The sequence below is a fragment of the Xenopus laevis genome, chromosome 1S, assembly GCF_017654675.1.
Source record: "Xenopus laevis strain J_2021 chromosome 1S, Xenopus_laevis_v10.1, whole genome shotgun sequence".
Lineage (NCBI taxonomy): Eukaryota > Metazoa > Chordata > Amphibia > Anura > Pipidae > Xenopus > Xenopus laevis.
In genome coordinates, this window is record NC_054372.1 from 90,548,687 (window position 1) to 90,567,290 (window position 18,604).

The 18,604-nt window shown below is 38.9% G+C and overlaps 1 protein-coding gene across 1 annotated transcript; it reads right to left on the reverse strand.

The window, feature by feature from the left end:
* Positions 1–12,218: 12,218 nt before the first annotated feature.
* Positions 12,219–15,804, reverse strand: atp5f1d.S (ATP synthase F1 subunit delta S homeolog). Its single transcript, XM_018243604.2, has 5 exons — positions 15,622–15,804; positions 14,123–14,276; positions 13,179–13,267; positions 12,674–12,800; positions 12,219–12,290 (listed from the first exon to the last, which is right to left on the reverse strand). The coding sequence occupies exons 1-4, from the start codon at positions 15,742–15,744 to the stop codon at positions 12,678–12,680; spliced, it is 489 nt and encodes a 162-aa protein (XP_018099093.1). The 5' UTR covers positions 15,745–15,804; the 3' UTR covers positions 12,219–12,290; positions 12,674–12,677.
* Between the last annotated feature and the right edge of the window lie 2,800 nt (positions 15,805–18,604).

An 18,604-nucleotide genomic window follows, 5' to 3' on the forward strand; every position in this document is an offset into this window, starting at 1 on the left:
AGGCTGCACAACATGTTTTTAAGTGACCCAGAAGTTTTATGTGACTTGGTAATTTTTTTCTCAACTGATGGCCTTATCATTTGCACTAGTGACTTGTCATTTTCACTAATAAGACCTGCTCCTGAACCCACCACCTGCTACCTCCTTACCCACAACCTGATTCTCTACACGCCACCTGCTGGAATCCTGGGAATAATGCAAAGACATGGAGGAGTAGCTGATTAAATGTGGGGCTTGTAGACAACATGTAACAATATTTGATCCAACTCGCACATTCTGGTCTTCTGGATATTGAGTGCCTGGTGCTCAATGGAGGGATCGGTACCCTCCCAATCTTGGAAAGAGTAGAAAATTTACTGGCACACATGGCAAATGAAAGCAGGGACAAGCTCCTTGCATGTTTATTTGTGAATGCAACACTTCGGGGTAGCAACTGCACTACCTGCTACAATTCTGCAACCCATACTGACCAGACCTACTGCAATCAGAGCCGGATTTATACATAGGGTGCCCCTATGCAGAGACCATTTGTAGCCCCCATTTTGCCTTCCTGTTTCCCTTTTTATATGTGCACAAATGTGCAATTCTTATCCCTTTGGATCCGGAACATGTGGATTGGCAAATGGGAGATTTAAAAAGCTAGCAAATCTCCAGCATGTCCCCAGTGTTTCTGAACCCATTGCGATGCAACTTAGCAGCATGCTGCCCTTAAAATTTTGCAGCCCTAGACCTGGGCCTTTGTGACCTTTACACAATCCAGACCTGACTGCAGTACCAATCCATTTAAAAACTAGTGATACTGACTGTTAATACCTTTTTATATACCAGGATAGAACACAAATTACCTTTCTTTGTTAGTTAGACTTTAAAGGGACCCTTACAGTTTTTAACATTTCTGGTATGTCATCTACAGGACTTTTTCAAAATTAGAAATTCACTGAAAAACATTTTAGGAAGTCACAATGCTCTTTTTTTGTTTTTTGTTTTTTTTAGAAGAAAGGTATGTAACCTGACTTCTTGTGCCTGTTGTAAAAATAAAATATGAAGATTTTTTTTCAGTAGTGTCAGTAGTTTAGTTGACCCTTTTATATGTTATGTATTCTATGTTTTAAAGCAATTTTATCTAATTGCTACCTTATGTTTTTTAAGAAAAAGTGGCAAATATATCTTAGCTATTCGTGCAGATTAGACTTAATATTTAACTCTTAATTGCTAAAGATCAAACAATCTCTAAAAGAAAACAACTTTAAGGGTCAGCCCCTTAGATTCTATGATGTGGTATTTCAATCCCTATTCATTGAACTAATGTTTAGTGGTGGTATACAGTACCTTTAAGAGATGATTGGTGCCTGTTAGACGAAAAATGGCGGACACCATTTGTGTCCACTATATGGCTTGCAGGAAGGAAGCTGCCAGGCAAAACCAGCTGAAAATAACTAGGACAGGAGGAGAAGGCTTTATAGGCTTAAAGATGGTCATGCACAATAAGATTCACTCGTTTGGCGACCTCAATATGCCCACCAATGGCAGGGCGATATTGGGTTAATCCGAACGTTTGACCCTAGGGCCAAACGATCAGATTACAACGAAGAGAATGGGTGCCTGATTGATAGGCCAATTTTTGGACAGATATCGATCGGAGAGACCCATCAGAAGTCCCCACACACAAACAGATAAGCTGCGGAATCGGTCTAAAGGACCAATATCGGCAGCTTTAATCTGCCCGTGTATGGCCACCTTAGGGAGGAACTCCACAGACGATTTTGGAGCGATCCAACGCGCTATGCAAAAACGCAGGCGTCAAATTGGATGCAACCGATATAAGGTAAGTAAATGCATTCGGCTGGTGAGGCAGCGTTGATTCGAAGCAACACGACTGTCGGATGCAGACGCAGCGTGCAGCGTGTTTATTCCATATGTCTGTGCAGGATTACTACTCAGAGTATGTCATAGAAAATTCAAAGGGAACTGTTAGAACCCCCTGAAAAATATGCCACTGAAAAAAGGAATTCATGTGGCACTCTTTGATTAATAACCTGAACTAGTACTTTTATAAGCATAGCTTAAGGTGTTTACCTTTATAGGGTTACCCATGGCTCTGACTGCAGTATGATATATATATAAATATAAGTCCAATAACCAATGTCCTAAACAAAACACCCGAGGGGCAAAGTTTCATTCAGTCATGGTGTCAAGTCTGTGGATCCACCTAGACTCCCTCCTCAATAATGCTTGGTCCCTGTTCCCTTCTCTAGCCAGAGGGGGTTGGTGGTCAATTGCCATGCAGCAAAATTGCCCTGATGAAAGTTCCAAGATGGAACTGAAACGTCGGAATCAATAAAACCAACCTTTTTTGACACTTAGGGGCCCATTTACTTAGCTCGAGTGAAGGAATAGAGGGAAATAAACTTCGAATTTCAAATGGTTTTTTGGGCTACTTCGACCTTCGACTCAAACTAAAAATCGTTAGACTATTCGATAGTCGAAGTACTGTCTCTTTAAAAAAAAAAAAAACTTTGACCCCCTAGTTCACCACCTAAAAGCTACCGAAGTCAATGATAGCCTATGGGGAAGGTCCCCATAGGCTTAGCTATCTTTTTTTGGTCAAACAAAAGTCGATCGATGGAATAGCGCTAAATCCTTCGATATTCAAAGTCGAAGGATTTAACTTCGACAGACGAATATCGAGGGTTAATTAACCCTCGATATTCGACCATAAGTAAATTTGCTATATATATATATATATATATATATATATATATATATATATATATATATATATATATATATATATATATATATATATATATATATATATATACACATATAATCTTAACATAGAGCCGCACTCCATTTTTTCAGGTGAATTAAATAATATTTATTTGCATAAGTCTGTGTTCCAACATTTCAAGGATCCTTGAGAAAGGCCCTAAGGAGGGCCGAAACGTTGGAACACAGACTTATGCAAATAAATATTATTTGATTCACTTGAAAAAATGGAGTGCGGCTTTATGTGAAGATTATACAAAATATTTGAACCAGCAACCAGTGCGGCTGCCTGCAGGAAATTATATTTATATATATATATATATTGTAATATCGAGGATGAATCGCAGCCAGCACGCAGTACACAGTTTCTTAGAGAAAGTCAATTTATTTAGAAACTTAAACTCAAAGTAGCTTTTCCTCAGCAGAAAGTAAAATTAACATATAATAAACAGCTTACTTCAGCTTGTGAAAGTCCTTTGGTTTACAGTGTCCAAAGCAGGCCTGGTCAGTCCACTTGAGGCCAAACAACAAAACCAACAAATGTCCAATATTAGCAAACTTTAGTCCTTTGCACACAAGGATATCTGGTTCAGTCCTTTCCTTTAGCCCAGGGGTGGCCAAACATTTTGCAACGAGGGCCAGATTTGGTGAGGTGAAAACATGTGGGGGCCGACCATTCAGCCAGACATTCTTTGAACCATTAACATTAAATTACAGGAATTGAGTAATCTTAGCAGTAATATTTGGGCACATTAGTGAAATGACCTGCCACTTGGTCTATACTGCTGCCTGTGTGCTGAAGGTGTTAGCAATAGACACGTACTGGAACGTAGTGACAACATACTTCTTTAGTTTACTGTACTGGCACGTCAGTACGTCTATTGACACCTTCAGCCCTAAAGAAGTATGCGAAAACAGCGCGTCTCTACGTGCCAGTACGTGTCTATTGCTAACACCTTCAGCACACAGGCAGCAGTATAAGTGGCAGATCATTTCACTAATGTGCCCAAATATTACTGCTACGGATACACGATTCCTGATCACACTGTGCTGGGGGGCCTCATTATTATTAATTTCATTGTGGAGGCTGAGGGCCGGTGTAAATGTGAAAACGGGCCGCAATTGGCCCCCGGGCCGCACTTTGGACAAGCCTGCTTTAGCCTGTACAAAGACTTGCAGCTCACAGGCTCCAGGCACCAAAGTGATGGTATGAGCCACCCATCTCTAGTTGTGTAACATAATGACCTCTAGTGGAGAAATATAAATATACATTCAAAAGAAGTAAATAATGAAACAACTAAGTTCCCAATTATGAAAGTCCTTATTGTATACTTAATTTAGGGTGCTCATGTTTTTTTCAATTGCTGCATAAAACAACAAGTAAAACCACATGGCTGTTGTACAGGAAGTGTGCAGTTGAACATATTCTTGGTTTAGGCTAAAAAGGTACATGGATTTCAAGTGCCTAATCTAGTGCAACCTTGCTTTAAAGACTTCTTTCTCTAAAGGTGCCCATCCAATTGTAGGGCCAGATTGAACTGATGTGCCAATTATCATACACTGGATACCTGCTGTAATAAGGATCACATTGATGCACTGATTCACTCTTTGGATCTTTAAACCTGGTCTATCGATAATAAGCCAGTATGGAGGGGCAAGCTGGAAGTTGAATGATATTTTATCACTGACAAAGCTCACAAATATAAACCACATCCTTTGGTGATTCTAAAACCAAAATCAAAGTTAAACTACGTAAACCAAAACAACTGGAAAACCTTAAACATATTATTTATTAATTGAACCCAGCACATAGCGGTAGAATAACTTAAATACAATAAAGTTAACTAAAGTATTGTTCTTAGAGAGAAAACTGATTTTGCCATATTCTCCTTCATAGAAGCCCTTAAATCTGATTATTTTCAGTACTTGTATTTAAATTTATTAGGAGTAGGAGTCCATTAAATTTTTGGTGACTCCAACTCCAGATACCCCAATCTGCTTCCAACTCCGACTCCACAACTCTGGTTGTAACACACAATGTCCCAGCAGTATCAATGCACAGTACACAGAAATGCGAATGTAAAGCTCACATATCCCTTGGCAGCACGAACAAAAGTAGATGCCACAATTAAATTTTCAAGTAAGTCTTAGTTACCAGTACAAATTCTAACCCCACAGTGTCACCAGCAGAACAAATGTAGAGCCCATAGTGTTACCATCACAAGTGACGATGCCGTCAAATCCCAGCAGTAACATTTTTGGCCAGATATTAGTCCAAAATTAATGACCACCTGCTGCAGTCTATAAAGGCCTGTCAAAAAAGGGCCAAAAACTTTAGAATATATCTTTGGACTTGACAGATATTAGTCCAGCAGGCCTGTTGACAAGGCCCTTGTACTGGCCAATAAGATGCTAATCTCTCTAGAGCAGGGACCCCCAACCTTTAGAACCTGTGAGCAACATTCAGAAGTAGGGAGTTGGGGAGCAACACTAGGATGAAAAAAATGTTCTTGGGGTGCCAAATATTTGCCATTATTGCCCATTTAGTAGCCCCTATGTGCATTGTCAACCTACGTGAGGCTCTATTTGGCAGTACACCTGGTTTTTATTCAACCAAAACTTGCCTCCAAGCCTTGGAATTCAAAAATAAACACCTGCTTTGAGGCCACTGGGAGCAACATCCAAGGGGTTGGGGAGCAACACTATGCTCACGAGCTACTGGTTGGGGATCACTGCTCTAGAGGGACCAAGTAACCATTATCAAACCTTATTGCTGATGGGCAACTACACTTGTGCAATTTAACACCTATGTTGTTAAATCCCAACAGAGGTCAGTATGGGTATTTAATATATAAATATTGAGTATAATGCCCATTTCATATTAAAGTGAATGCCCATTACATACTGCCTTTTTTACTCAATTTTTTGTTTTTTTTTCACCCTGTTTTCATAGTCTAGGTTCATAGTAACCTGTTGGGTTTTATTAATACCTTCTAAGTTTTCAGCACGAACATTGTTTCTAATTTGTAGCAATTACATCTAGAGGATTTAGTTCTTTAGACATATACCCATATTCATTTCAAAGCAACTGTTAAACATGAGTTTGGTAATAACTACGTTTTTCTATTTACACAGCATTATACCTTATAACAGAAAGTCATGTGGCTTGTTGCTGTTGGCTTTGAGTAGCAGGTCTGTCAGTCCAGGCATTTTACTTTTCCTAATAGTAGTAGGGATGAGTTTCTCCTATGAAGACATAGGTTCTTCTACTACTGATCTTCTTGTCTCCAAGCATCTCATCTGCAACTATGCCAAAATGAACACATTTTTATTGCCCTTTTTATTATTAAGATATTTTCTGGCTTCAAATCTCTGGAAGACAATAATTAAAGGGATGGTTCACCATTGAATTAACTTGAAGTATGATGTTGAGAGTGATATTCAGCCATGCACTGATTTGAAGAGACTGGAGAATAGGAGAGGGCCTGGATAGAAAGATGAATAAGAAAAAATAACACATTTATAGCCTTAGAGTATTCATTTTTTAGATGGGGTCAGTGACCCCCATTTGAAAGCATTAAAGAGTAAGATGAAATAGGGGCAAATAATGAAAAAATAAATAAATAATAAAGACCAATGGAAAAGTTGCTTAGAATTGACCATTCTATAACATACTAAAAGTTAACTTAAAGGTGAACCACCCCTTTAAAGGTATTGTTATGATTTTTATGGTGTAGTTATTTCTAAGTTACACTGTTTACATTGCAAATATTTTACTCTACCATTTAGAATATTATTTTTAAACCAACAAATGTATTTTTTTTTTTGAGTTGTAACATTGGTGTTTTACCATCTCAGGGCATTGTGCCTGATCATGTGCTCTCAAAAAGATGTGTGTAACTCCAGAGGTGTTAGTTAAGTTGGGTTGAAAAAAGACCAAGTCCATTAAAGGGGACCCATCACCCAAAAAAAATGATTCCAAATCCTATTTTATCATGTTAGTCAATCAAAATGAACTTTAATTATACCGTATAAATTATTTGAATAGCGTTTCTGGGATTATTAATTATAGCATGCAGACAGGAGCCATAAAGTTAGGCACAGGGCTCACTGAGATGTTACTATATCATATACAGATGCATCTTTGGCTTTAGGTTAACATATACCTTTAAATGAAAGAAAAGTGTCAACATGGGCACAAGTAATTGGAGTTAAAAACAAGCATTATTCACAAGCACTAAATTCAGTGAGCACACACCTTCTTTGCAGATGGTAGTTTGGTGTAAAAAGTTGTCTTTAGACGTTTTGGATTTGTCAGAATGCGTACTTCCTAAAAACATGATTTTCTGGGGGTCAATTAGGGGGGCTCTGTTTGCAGCAGCTGAGTTGGGAGGTGTGAAGATGTACAGTTGTATAGCAGTGTATTTAAAAAGTAAATAAAAATCAATATCGTTATAATAGCTTTTATTTCCATACACGCAAATGCATTGGGAACACTGCACATTCTATTCCAAATCAAAACATGAAGAAAAATGTATCACATTTGTGTTATTCCTTTACAGGAAGTGAAGAAAAGGGAATATTAGGCTTTTGCGGTGTATTCTGCATTCTTCTTTATTAACTCACACATTCACTGTATAAACTGAAAAATGTCTCAAGATTTTGCTTTCCTTTGAATCACTGAACTAATATTTAGTTGTATAACCAGTGTTTCTGAGAACTGCTGCACATCTGTGTTCCATGGAGTCAACCAACTTCTGGCACCTGTTACATTCCATAATTCTTCTGCATTTCTTGGTTTTGCCTCAGAAAAAGCATTTTTGATGTCACCCCACAAGTTTTCTATTGGATTAAGGTCCAGGGATTGGGGAGGCCACTCCATAGCATCAATCTTGTTTATCTGGAACCAAGATGTTTCTCGTTTACTGGTGTGTTTGGGGTCATTGTCTTGTTGAAACAATGACACAAGGCAACATGACCTCTTCAACAGTTTTGATGTATTGAAACTGATCCATGATCCCTGGTATGTGATAAATAGGCCCAACACCCCATATCATGATGCTTGTGCCACCATGTTTCACACTGTACTGTGGCTTGAATTCAGTGTTTGGGGGTCGTCTGACAAACTGTCTGCAGTCCCTAGACCCATAAAGAACAATTGCTTTCATCAGTCCACACAATGTTGCATCATTTCGCTTTAGGCCAGTCAATGTGTTCTTTGGCAAATGTTCTTGAGCAAGTTATTTTTTTTATTTTTTTCAACAATGGGACTTTGCTGGGGCTTCTTGCTGATAGCTTGGCTTCACATAGGCTTCTTCTAATTTTAACAGTATTTAAGGGTAAACTTTAGACTTTCTTTGATCTTCCTGGAACTGACCATTGGCTGAGCCTTCGCTTGGCTATTCTATCCATTCTAATGGTAGTTTTCGATTTTCTTCCTTGTCTTTCAGGTTCTTCTGAAATGTCCTGGTATCTTCCATTGTAAATCATGGTAATCAGCTTGAAAAAGGAACTACAATTTTCTGAAAGCTTGCTATGATTATATTAGTTAGTCAATAAAGGTATCCCCTTTATACCACTTTTATTTTTCTATTTCAAAAGGGTTGCCCTGTAACAAGGTTCTTTTAAACAATGTCTGGAACAACCCATTTTATATAGATTTTCATAGATAAAGACATCTTTCCCATATGGGGCCTTGTTTGCAGCTTCTTAAAAATTCATATGCACCATTTTCATTTTGGGGTCCCTACACACAGCCACATACTTTGGTAAATCTATTAATATTGGGCATCAAACTGTTCAGTGGAGCCCTGACATTCATATTTAGGTTGTTTTACCATTTGTATGTCAGAAATTGCACAAAAAAATTTGACACATTTTAGGCAATTTTTTGTCATATTTCTGTCATAATTTTGTCATTAAAACCTACATTTTAGGAAATCTTTGCAGTTTGGTACTTGGGAGTAGAAAATATATATTTACCCATTTTGGATTCAGGGGAATATGTACTTTCCAAAAATATATGGCTTTCTTGGATGAACTTAATTTTTGCAGATTTACCCACATGAAATTCAGTAAATGTGTTGATTTTGCAGATGGGAGATGACAAAAATGATAGATCATATGGGGTTTTTTCATTCACTTAGATAATCCTATGCACATTGGGCAGTAAACTGTTCAATGGACCCCGGGCCTTCATATTTTTTTTTATCTTGGTACCTAATGATATGTGAGAGATAAGACGCTGAAAAGTAAAGCTTGGTTTTTTAGAAATGTTTAAAAAAATAAAATAACTAACTTCAGGAAATCTTTGCAGTTTGGTACGTTCAAATTGAAAAACACAGTATTTACCCGTTTTGGAGTTATTTTAATTCTATAGTTAAGCAATTTCCTTTTTCTCTGTAATAAAAAAACAGTACAGTGTAATTAATCTTAAACTACATGAATCCATATTGGTGGTAAAACAATCATATTGGATTTTATTTTAGTAACCTTGCAGTATGGTGATCCAAATTATGGATCAAGCCCTTATCCAGAAAACTCCATATAGCAAGAATTCCAGAGAATAAATCCCATACCTGTACTATGAATTCATTTTCAAAAAGCGCAACGTAACACAGCTATGCTAAAATGCAGATTTGGATACTGGTAAGTACAACCAGGTTGAATAAAATGGAATCAATGAGCTCATGCAATATTATCTTTTATACTTTTACCAGTAAACCCCCGATTCTCTAAAGAATCGTTAATGAAAGAATGGTAACAACAGTGAGGCAGCAAAATGCGATGGGTGCTGATTCACTCGGCATCCCCAGGCAGCAACTGGCGACGCTAATTTGTGGGGATGTAGAGTGAATCTGTGCCTATTGCTTGTTATTACCTATCTGCTATTAGAATTCTTAAATTTTGAGTTTATTGGTAGTAAAGTGTTACTGAAAAATTTCTTTATAAACAACATTTTTTGTGAAAATGTTCTCCTGTCCTTGAATGAGTTCTCCCTGGTGAGCTGTACTTAAAATCTTGACTTTAACATCAGATGAACGCTGCACTCTTGAAAATGCAACATAAAGTTGACCATGACCAAACACAGGCTCAGATAGGTAAATGCCGACTTTATCCAATGTTTGTCCTTGTGATTTGTTGATTGTCATGGCAAATGCAGCCTTAATGGGGAATTGTCGTCGTTTAAGTTTAAAAGGTAATTCCTGGTCAGAACTGGTAAGGTCAATTCTGGGAATCAAAACAGTATCACCGCTATGGGATCCTGTAAGCACTTCTGCCTTGATAACATTTTGTCTCATGCTCTTCACAACCAACCGTGTACCGTTACATAAACCTTGCTTAGTGTTAGGGTAGGGGCACACGGCGCGATTTCGCCGCGATTCTGCGCTGGGCGAGTTGTCGCTGCGTTTTTTAAGCCGAAATAGCTTTGCTAACTTTGGCGCTGGCGTCAATGCAAATCGCGGCGAAATCGCTGCGCTAATTCACACGCGGCGATTCTTTTTCTACTGTCGCCCGGAAACGCTCAGCGAGGCAACTTCGGACGACAATAGAAAACGAATCGCCGCATGTGAATTAGCGCAGCGATTTCGCCGCGATTTGCATTGACGCCAGCGCCAAAGTTAGCAAAGCTATTTCGGCTTAAAAACCGCAGCGACAACTCGCTTAGCGCAGAATCGCGGCGAAATCGCGCCGTGTGCCCCTACCCTTAAGGTTTCTTAACAGCATGACTATTGTTCCTACTTTGAGTATAAGATTGTGTTGTGGTAATCCAGCATTGTTGATAGTGTTTAAATATTCTAATGGGAAGTTAAGTTTCTCACTTTCGTCTTCAGAATCAATACAGTCAGTACTCAGAAAGACACAGCTTTGTCCAGGAAGTAATGCAATCACTTGGTTGTTTATCATGTCAACATCAATATTTTTTGGAGATAATATAGCCCGTTTTGCTAAAAATGGCCACCCACGCAGGTACGCAACCGGTTCCCCTCCTAGAGTGACGCTAGCGCCGCCATTAGACAAACTTGCAAAGGAGTAGCAAGATGGCCGACGCTTATACAGACTTTAGTGGGCGGATGACAAACTCGCAGAGGAGTAGCAAGATGGCCGACGCTTATACAGACTTTAGTGGGCGGATTTGGCAGTGGGCGGATGACAAAGTCGCAGAGGAGTAGCAAGATGGCCGACGCTTATACAGACTTTCGTGCAGGTACGCAACCGGTTCCCCTCCTAGAGTGACGCTAGCGCCGCCATTAGACAAACTTGCAAAGGAGTAGCAAGATGGCCGATGCTTATACAGACTTTAGTGGGCGGATGACAAACTCGCAGAGGAGTAGCAAGATGGCCGACGCTTATACAGACTTTAGTGGGCGGATTTGGCAGTGGGCGGATGACAAAGTCGCAGAGGAGTAGCAAGATGGCCGACGCTTATACAGACTTTCGTGCAGGTACGCAACCGGTTCCCCTAGTGTGACGGTGAGCGCATCTGCCTCCCTAGATCCTAACCTTCCAGCGGTCGCCGCCTGAGTGAGCAGGAAAGAAGAGGCGGCGGGAGGCAGAAGGAGACGGTGAGCGCATCTGCCTCCCTAGATCCTAACCTTCCAGCGCATCTGCCTCCCCGATCCTAACCTGTTCTGATCCTAACCTTCCAGCACATCTGCTAATCGAAGGCCGCATCTATGTCTTTCGGCTGAAGTTGCGCGCGCATCTCATAGATCCTAACCGAAGTTGCGTGCGCATCTGCCTCCCCTCCACTCGGGACATAGATAGGCCTTCGGTTAGTATATAGGATGTGTGCATAGAGACAATACTGATATAGGCACAAATATTGTATCTTTCCCAGATCAATTCTACAAACCCTAGTTTTATAACCTGCCAGTAACATATGTGCTATTTTTGTTTAGAGAGTACCATACCGATTTATACAGATCTCATGAACTTCTTTATATGTAATTGTGAAAAAAAGCTAAAAACAAATAAATATATTGGAATAAAATTTGAACAATTTCTGATTCTGCATATTACAACAGCAGCCCTAATGGCTAACTGCAAAAGAAACAGTAGCTCAACTGGATACCATTATCTGGAAACCCCCAGTTACATTAAAAAAAAATGCAATGTTTTGTGACTGAGCCTTCCTGCATCAGACATATTTTGAAACCAGGATCATATCCAGTTCTAATGTGTGTGCTCTTGTGCCTGCCGATGACTGCCAGGGAGCCCAACACCAATGAATTGCAAGTCATGAAGGTACAAGTCACAGGTCAATGGCATAGTACCATAACCCGTTGATCAAGAAAATGGGTTAACAATGGCTAGGATGGAGTAACTATATTCAGCAGACCGGGGGGGGGGGAGCTAGTTGTTAATTATAAACCATAAGAGACAGCTTTGGTCTTGTTACATTAATCACCCAGCCAAAAAAGAAACCAAAATACAGACAACCAAAATTTTGTATTTAACTTTTTATTTTGGTCAAGGTGGTAGTAGGTGGGTCCTTGGTGGTATATGATACACAAACCCTGTAAAAAAATAAATAAATACAACTTTAAGAACAGGAAAATCATCATGTCAGAGTGTAATAAACAAATTTCAACTACACCATTCCACAGCTACTACTACTACAGTGCTTTCAACCTAATTAATGAACGCTACAAAGACTGAATCCACCAAATGGAGAGTAGTTTTTAGTTAACAATTTCAAAATTATTAAATATATAAAAGTAGACTGTCATTAGTTCAAGTAGGAGTAAATAGGTTTCTTAAACCCTTGTGTCTCACATTTTTTATCTGGTGCATTTGCAGTTCCTTATATTGTTTTTTGGCAGCCACTGGGTTCTATGCATTGACATGGCATATTCATGGCATTTATAGAATTTATAAAAGTCAAAATGTTTATACTGACCTGTTTATTCCAGGGCTTTGACTATAGCTTCACTAGCTTCAACATTAATTAGAGCCTCTGCTTTTGCCGCTTCATCTCCAGCGCTCTGTAGCTCTGCCTGTGCCTTTTCCAAGTTTGACTTTGCAGTCTATGGGGAAAAAAGCAATTAAAGGTGAGATATTTGCAGAATCACAGTTTTTCCTCCAAGAATCTTCTGCATACCCATTCTCAACAAATATCTTAAATGTTACCATTCGCAAGTTAATTATTCTATATAATGTATTCCCATACAGCAGAAAGTATAAAAATTATATAAGATTATGCATCCTACTGCTTTACACACAAAGTGAACACTAAAGAACAAAAATGTTTGATTCCTCATACTACCTTTATCAGCATATTGCAGTCTACAGTACATAAGGAATTGTCTTTGTTGCTAGGTACTATGTAACCTTTTGTTATTTCATATGCCACGAAAACAAATCAAGTGCAAAGTATATTGTTAAGTCAATAGATAGGTACTTACACCAAGGTCTAACATGTCCAGTGTCACTGCCTCTTCAGCCAGGAGCTGCACTGAAGAGTCTGCATTCACCGTTACTGAACCACTGCTTACTGACAGAAAAGGGGAGACAACATATACATCAGAAGACGATATCTGTAGAATGCACTTTGCTTTTTGGCAGCAGCAGAGAGTAGGGATTTTCAAACCACTGCCTAGATGCTATGATCAATGACCCTACTTAAAAGGTGCAGTCTAAGGACAACATGGAGAGATACAGAGCAAAAATGAAGGTGTACTTCTCAATAAAAGTAACTTTAGTATGATGCAGATAGTGGTATTTTAAGACAACATGCAAATGGTCAGAATGTCTTTTGTGGGGTTTTTTTTTCTTGTTTTTTTTTCAAATTGGTTATGCAGTTTTGAGGCTTGGAATTGGAAACATAACGGATTTCAGAATCAGAATAGTACAGGTCCCGAACAAAAATATAAGCAAGAAAAAAAATAAAGAATAATGATAAAGTTAAAGCTTAACAGGTGCTTTTTGGTTGCAATGGTTAGTTACCAAGACAATTTGAATTTGTAGCTGCAGACCATAGGCAGGATAGAAAAACTAAAAATTAAAATACTGTAGCTTGTATATCAATCTCTAACATACATTTATATAAATATGAACTTGATATTAAATGCAGTGGGTGAACTTTCATTTCAATGCATTCTCATATTCCCCCACAACAGCACATGTATAAATCACTCAGCTGTTTTCATACTGTAAGGGATCAGTACACAACAAATGCTAAGGTATACCAATGGCTAGGAAGGGATGAAGCAAGTGAAATAAATGTTTCTGGTAATGTAAAGTAAAAATGAATGAGGGAAAATCAAAGTTCTTCTTCAAAGATCATTGGAGGTGTTAAAGTTTGAAAAGGTGGAATGGTAAAAGAGACAACGAAAAAACTTCTACTCACCAAAATATTTAGTTGCAACACCATCATCACTGAACACTGTTACAAGGCCTGGCCTGAGAACCTGTAGAGTTGGGACATGGGCTGGGAGAATGCCAAACATTCCTGTCAATGTGGGTACATCAACCTGTTTCACACTGGCACCACTGTAGAAAACCTTTGAAGAGACAGCACAGTTATCAGCATTAGGCATATGTTTCACCAGGCACAAATTAAGTATATACTGAAGTCAAAACCTAAAAAATAAAATACAATTTTGCATAATGAAAGAAAATATCCATTAGTGGAAGTTGGTCCACATACTTTAGGCCAAATACTGTATATTTACATGGTGTTGTGGAAGATTGTTTCTGGAGCTGGAGAAGGTGCTTTGTTGTTTCATTTGCATGTGCTTTGCAAGAATAGCAAGAGTCAGTCAAATGCTGCTCTCAATATCAATTTAACAAATGTTTATTGTATTGCAAAGTTGCTTAGAATTCAACGTTTTTTAATTCTGAAAACTTTTTTTTTAGTAGTAGTAGTTTATAGTAGGAAATGATTTGCAATGTTTCCAGCAAACTGACATCTCTTAATCAAAACAGAGCTGCTGTCATAGCATGTCCAAATGCAAACCCAGTGTGACTCTCTAGGCTTGTAGAAGATTGATTCATGACCTTGACCTCAATTTTACATACCCTAATATTAACGTTTTCCAGAGTAATATAAGCGTTTTCCAAAGCATAATACATTTCCATGACTTAACATTTTACCCCATTTTTTCCTGGTCCTTTGAAAAACATAAAACTTGGGTTCTACTGTATTTTTGAGGCAAGTTCTCAGGTTGCACTAGAGATCTGGTTCCCTCTCGTCCCACTTGGAGGGCATGCTAGTAAGCACAGCGAGGGCAATAGAAGCCCAAGAAACATCTCTTTATATTAAACAAACTGCCAAACAAATGCATAAACCGGAGTTAAACATCATGGGGAGCTCCAAGTAACCCTCATACATATATTGGATACCAAAATGAGAAGAATTCAGGGACAGTATGAAAGCATAACGGATCAAGAGAACTTCAAGGTGACTTCTGAGATGAAGAACTGTTGCAATGGGTATATAAAACACAAGACAAGTCACTATAGCAGAAAACATAAATAAATGAAGCTCTTCAACCCAGCACTCACTGTTAAAGAGTATCATTATTTTTCAACCAAAGTCATTTTGAGTTGAACCACTCAATGCATTGCTCCAAAATTCTCCAAAGTTCTGCACGTCCTGTCAGTCAGTGTGGGACGCTGGTTTCATGTTCATGTCATTCCCACAGTATGCCGTGAGGCTACAACTACAAAAGCCTAATGCTAATGACACCTATTTTAATTGGTGATCCTAATTGAACAATACTAGACACTGTGCGCTCTAAAATTCTAACAACTTTCACTTTACTGCAGTAGAAAATACCCACAGAACTCTGTACTCCTCGCTTCCTGCTGGCGCCCACACACAATAAACCCCCCCTTCTTAGTCACCTTAGTCGGAGAAGCGAACGTGAAGCTCATGGCAGGAGCCCCCGCGGGAGCTGCTTCAGCATATGTCCGAACCTGGCTAAATACAGCCCGGCGGAGAGCGAAGAGAGCACGGGCAGACAGCATGGTGAAGCCGGCTTGACTGTGACCGAACGCAAGGACACCGGATACCACCTCGGGCCCAACAAGCAAAGTACCATGGGATATGTAGTGCGGGCTTACGTGACGACATGCTTTCTCTTGTACAGATAAAACTACACTCACCAGCGTGCCTTTCGCGTTTGTAGGAAAGAGCAGAAAGGTTAGTCTAACCTGTCATAATGTTTAGGCCTTGGCCCTTGTCCAGTGATGGACTGGGATGGCAGGGGCCCACCAGAAAGCCTTAGACCTTGGGCCCACCAGAAAACCTAAAACCGTGAGCCCACAAGAAAACCTTTAGGCAGTGTACTTTCCAAACTTTATTCTCCTAGTGTTTTATATATACTTACAATATTCTCCCATTATTAAGCATTTTTCCCCATAAAGAAATAGGGGAATGACCATGAAATAGGCCAAATGTTTAGAAACAAGAGGCCCACTGACACCTGGGCCCAGCAGGAGTTTTCCTGGTATCCCAGTGGGATACTGCCCTTGTTTGACCTAGACAGTAATGCAATTGTAGACTAAAACCTACATGTTAACAAATACTAAATATAAACTGAGTATAATAGGATAATACAAATATATATTTACGACAGCGTCTTTTATTTTATTTATACCCAACTGTCCTGTTTTAAGAGGGATAGTCCCTCTTTTGACAGCTCAACCTGCAGTCCCTCATTTGTATTGGAAAGTCCCGTTTTTCTCTGCACTGAACAGCCAGAAAAAGAAACAACGTTTCTAACTTAATTGGCTTTTGGCAGAGAGCCCAGAACAGCCACAGCTGCTTATAAGATACTTTTGTAACAATTTCAAGATAAGGAAATAAGTAATTGCAACAATATAAGATAACAGGTCCATTGGGAACAGTTAGATTTACAGCTTAAAGGCCAGTTCACCTTCATTAGCAAAACTGTAATAACTGAAAAAAAACACAGAAATATGTTCAAACTTTCATAACCCGACAAATTTTGTAAAATGAACATGGTAATAAGGGGGTGTGGCCACAAAATGGGCATGGTCGAAATGTTGGGAGGTATGTAGCAAATTTAAAGATAGACTGAAGAAAAACATGTCAGAGGGTTTGAGTATATCTTATCAGAGATAAACATAGTAACAACGTAGTTTAGGCTAAAAAAGGACAATGAAAGTTCATAGCTCTGCAAAAAAAAAAATACTTTTTTCGCTTCATATAAGAGAACAAAAGCAGAGAAGAGGGAGAGGCTAAACTGCTACACATAAGACAATTCATCATATCTTAGCCATATTAATTTACTTTTCTTTGTACAACCTTTAACATGGGACCACATTTCTTCTAAAATCAATGTCTGCCCTTGTATCTGCTGGAAGAATCTACTGGTTAATAAAGCATAAGCAAGTTTATTGTAGTGTATATTTATACATAGTTATCATATCCACATTAAGCTCCTCTTATCCTGTGTGAGCAATCCCTGTCTGGCCAGCTCTTCCTCATAACCGAGAGCTTCCATTTCTTTTATCAGTATACTCTTCTCTAGACTTTCTCCGTTTCATCAATATCCAGTTTGAGCACTGGAGGCCAAAACTTTACTGCAGATTTAGGATGACACCTTTACTCTAGTGTTAAACAGAGCCACATGTGATGTTTCAGTAGTGATAACACAATATAATAACTTTCCTTCTCCTTTAATAACTTTATTTTCATAATGTCAGGAACTAAAGCCTTTTTTTTATCACAATCACTTTATTTCAGGGGCTCAAAAGTAATTAGACCAATTAAAAAACGGAAATTAAAATGTTCATTTGTAATATTTGGTTGAAAACCCATTTCTGGCAAAGGGTTTTCAAAATGCATAATGGAAAAGGACCTTGGAGTCCTTGGAGATAATAAACTTGGCTGTAGCAAGCAATGCCAGTCAGCAGCATCAAGGGCAAATAAGATCTTGAGCTGTATTAATAGGAGCATAGATTCATGGGAGGAGGGGGTCATTCTTCCACTAGAATATATCTAGAATATACCATACAGTTGATGGACACGTGTCTTTTTTCAACATAACTTACTATGTATTAAATACGGTGAAAGACAAAGGTGTGGATTTCCCCCAAGGGTGCCCAGAGGCCAGCGTCGTCCGGTGCCCCCTCCCTCCCATAACATTACGATCATGCTTATAACTTCTTATTGGACCACTAAGCGTCTAGAGCTTAGTGCTCCAGAATCGAGCCAATTGCCTCTGTGGCTGGGCCCTTTAATTTATGTCACCCTAGGCCCAGGCCTTTGCAGCCTCACCGCAAATCCGGGCCTGGAAAGACAGTGAGCTCTTTAGCCCCAAATACATTATAAATAGTGAAAGGCAATGGGTCTTGCTACCCTAGACTGTTGTACCCTTCCAAAAAAGCATGTTACCTGAAGAGTTCAGCATTGTATAGATCAAAATGTACTTAGAAATCGTTTGCATTGCTAGATATGAGAATAGAATCCAAGCAGGGGAAAAAATAGGAGCAGAAACTATGACTCACTGAAGACTCAGATATAACTTTGAATAGGAGAAACAACAGTTGCATTGTGTTGTGTTGACTTTTTCTGAAAGCAAGTGATCAAAGGTATTAACTCGAGATGGCTGTCTACACACCATTATTAAAACAAATAAAAAAAATGTAATTACTTGCTTAAGAATAATATTTTGAATGGTAGATTAAATAATTTGCAACAAACTTTGCAGTGTTTATCTTAAAGCACAATAAGGGATTAGAAGCTAAATTCAGCACAGGAAGAATTCCTGGTGCACCAGAGTAAACCATCTAAATTGGATACTAGAGTGAAATGTTTTAAATCATGAATTTAGCCATCTGGGAGTGCTGTTCTCAGAGA

What these genes read in the sequence shown, in the direction of transcription:
- atp5f1d.S (XM_018243604.2), bottom strand. Translation starts at nt 15,744, where the DNA reads ATGCTGTCTGCCCGTGCTCTCTTCGCTCTCCGCCGGGCTGTATTTAGC. An exon ending in CGTTCGCTTCTCCGACTAAG is followed by an intron (nt 14,277 to 15,621) that starts GTGACTAAGAAG and finishes GTCTCTTCAAAG; the next exon opens with GTTTTCTACAGTGGTGCCAG. An exon ending in TGGACATGTTAGACCTTGGT is followed by an intron (nt 12,801 to 13,178) that starts GTAAGTACCTAT and finishes TTTTCCCCATAG; the next exon opens with ACTGCAAAGTCAAACTTGGA.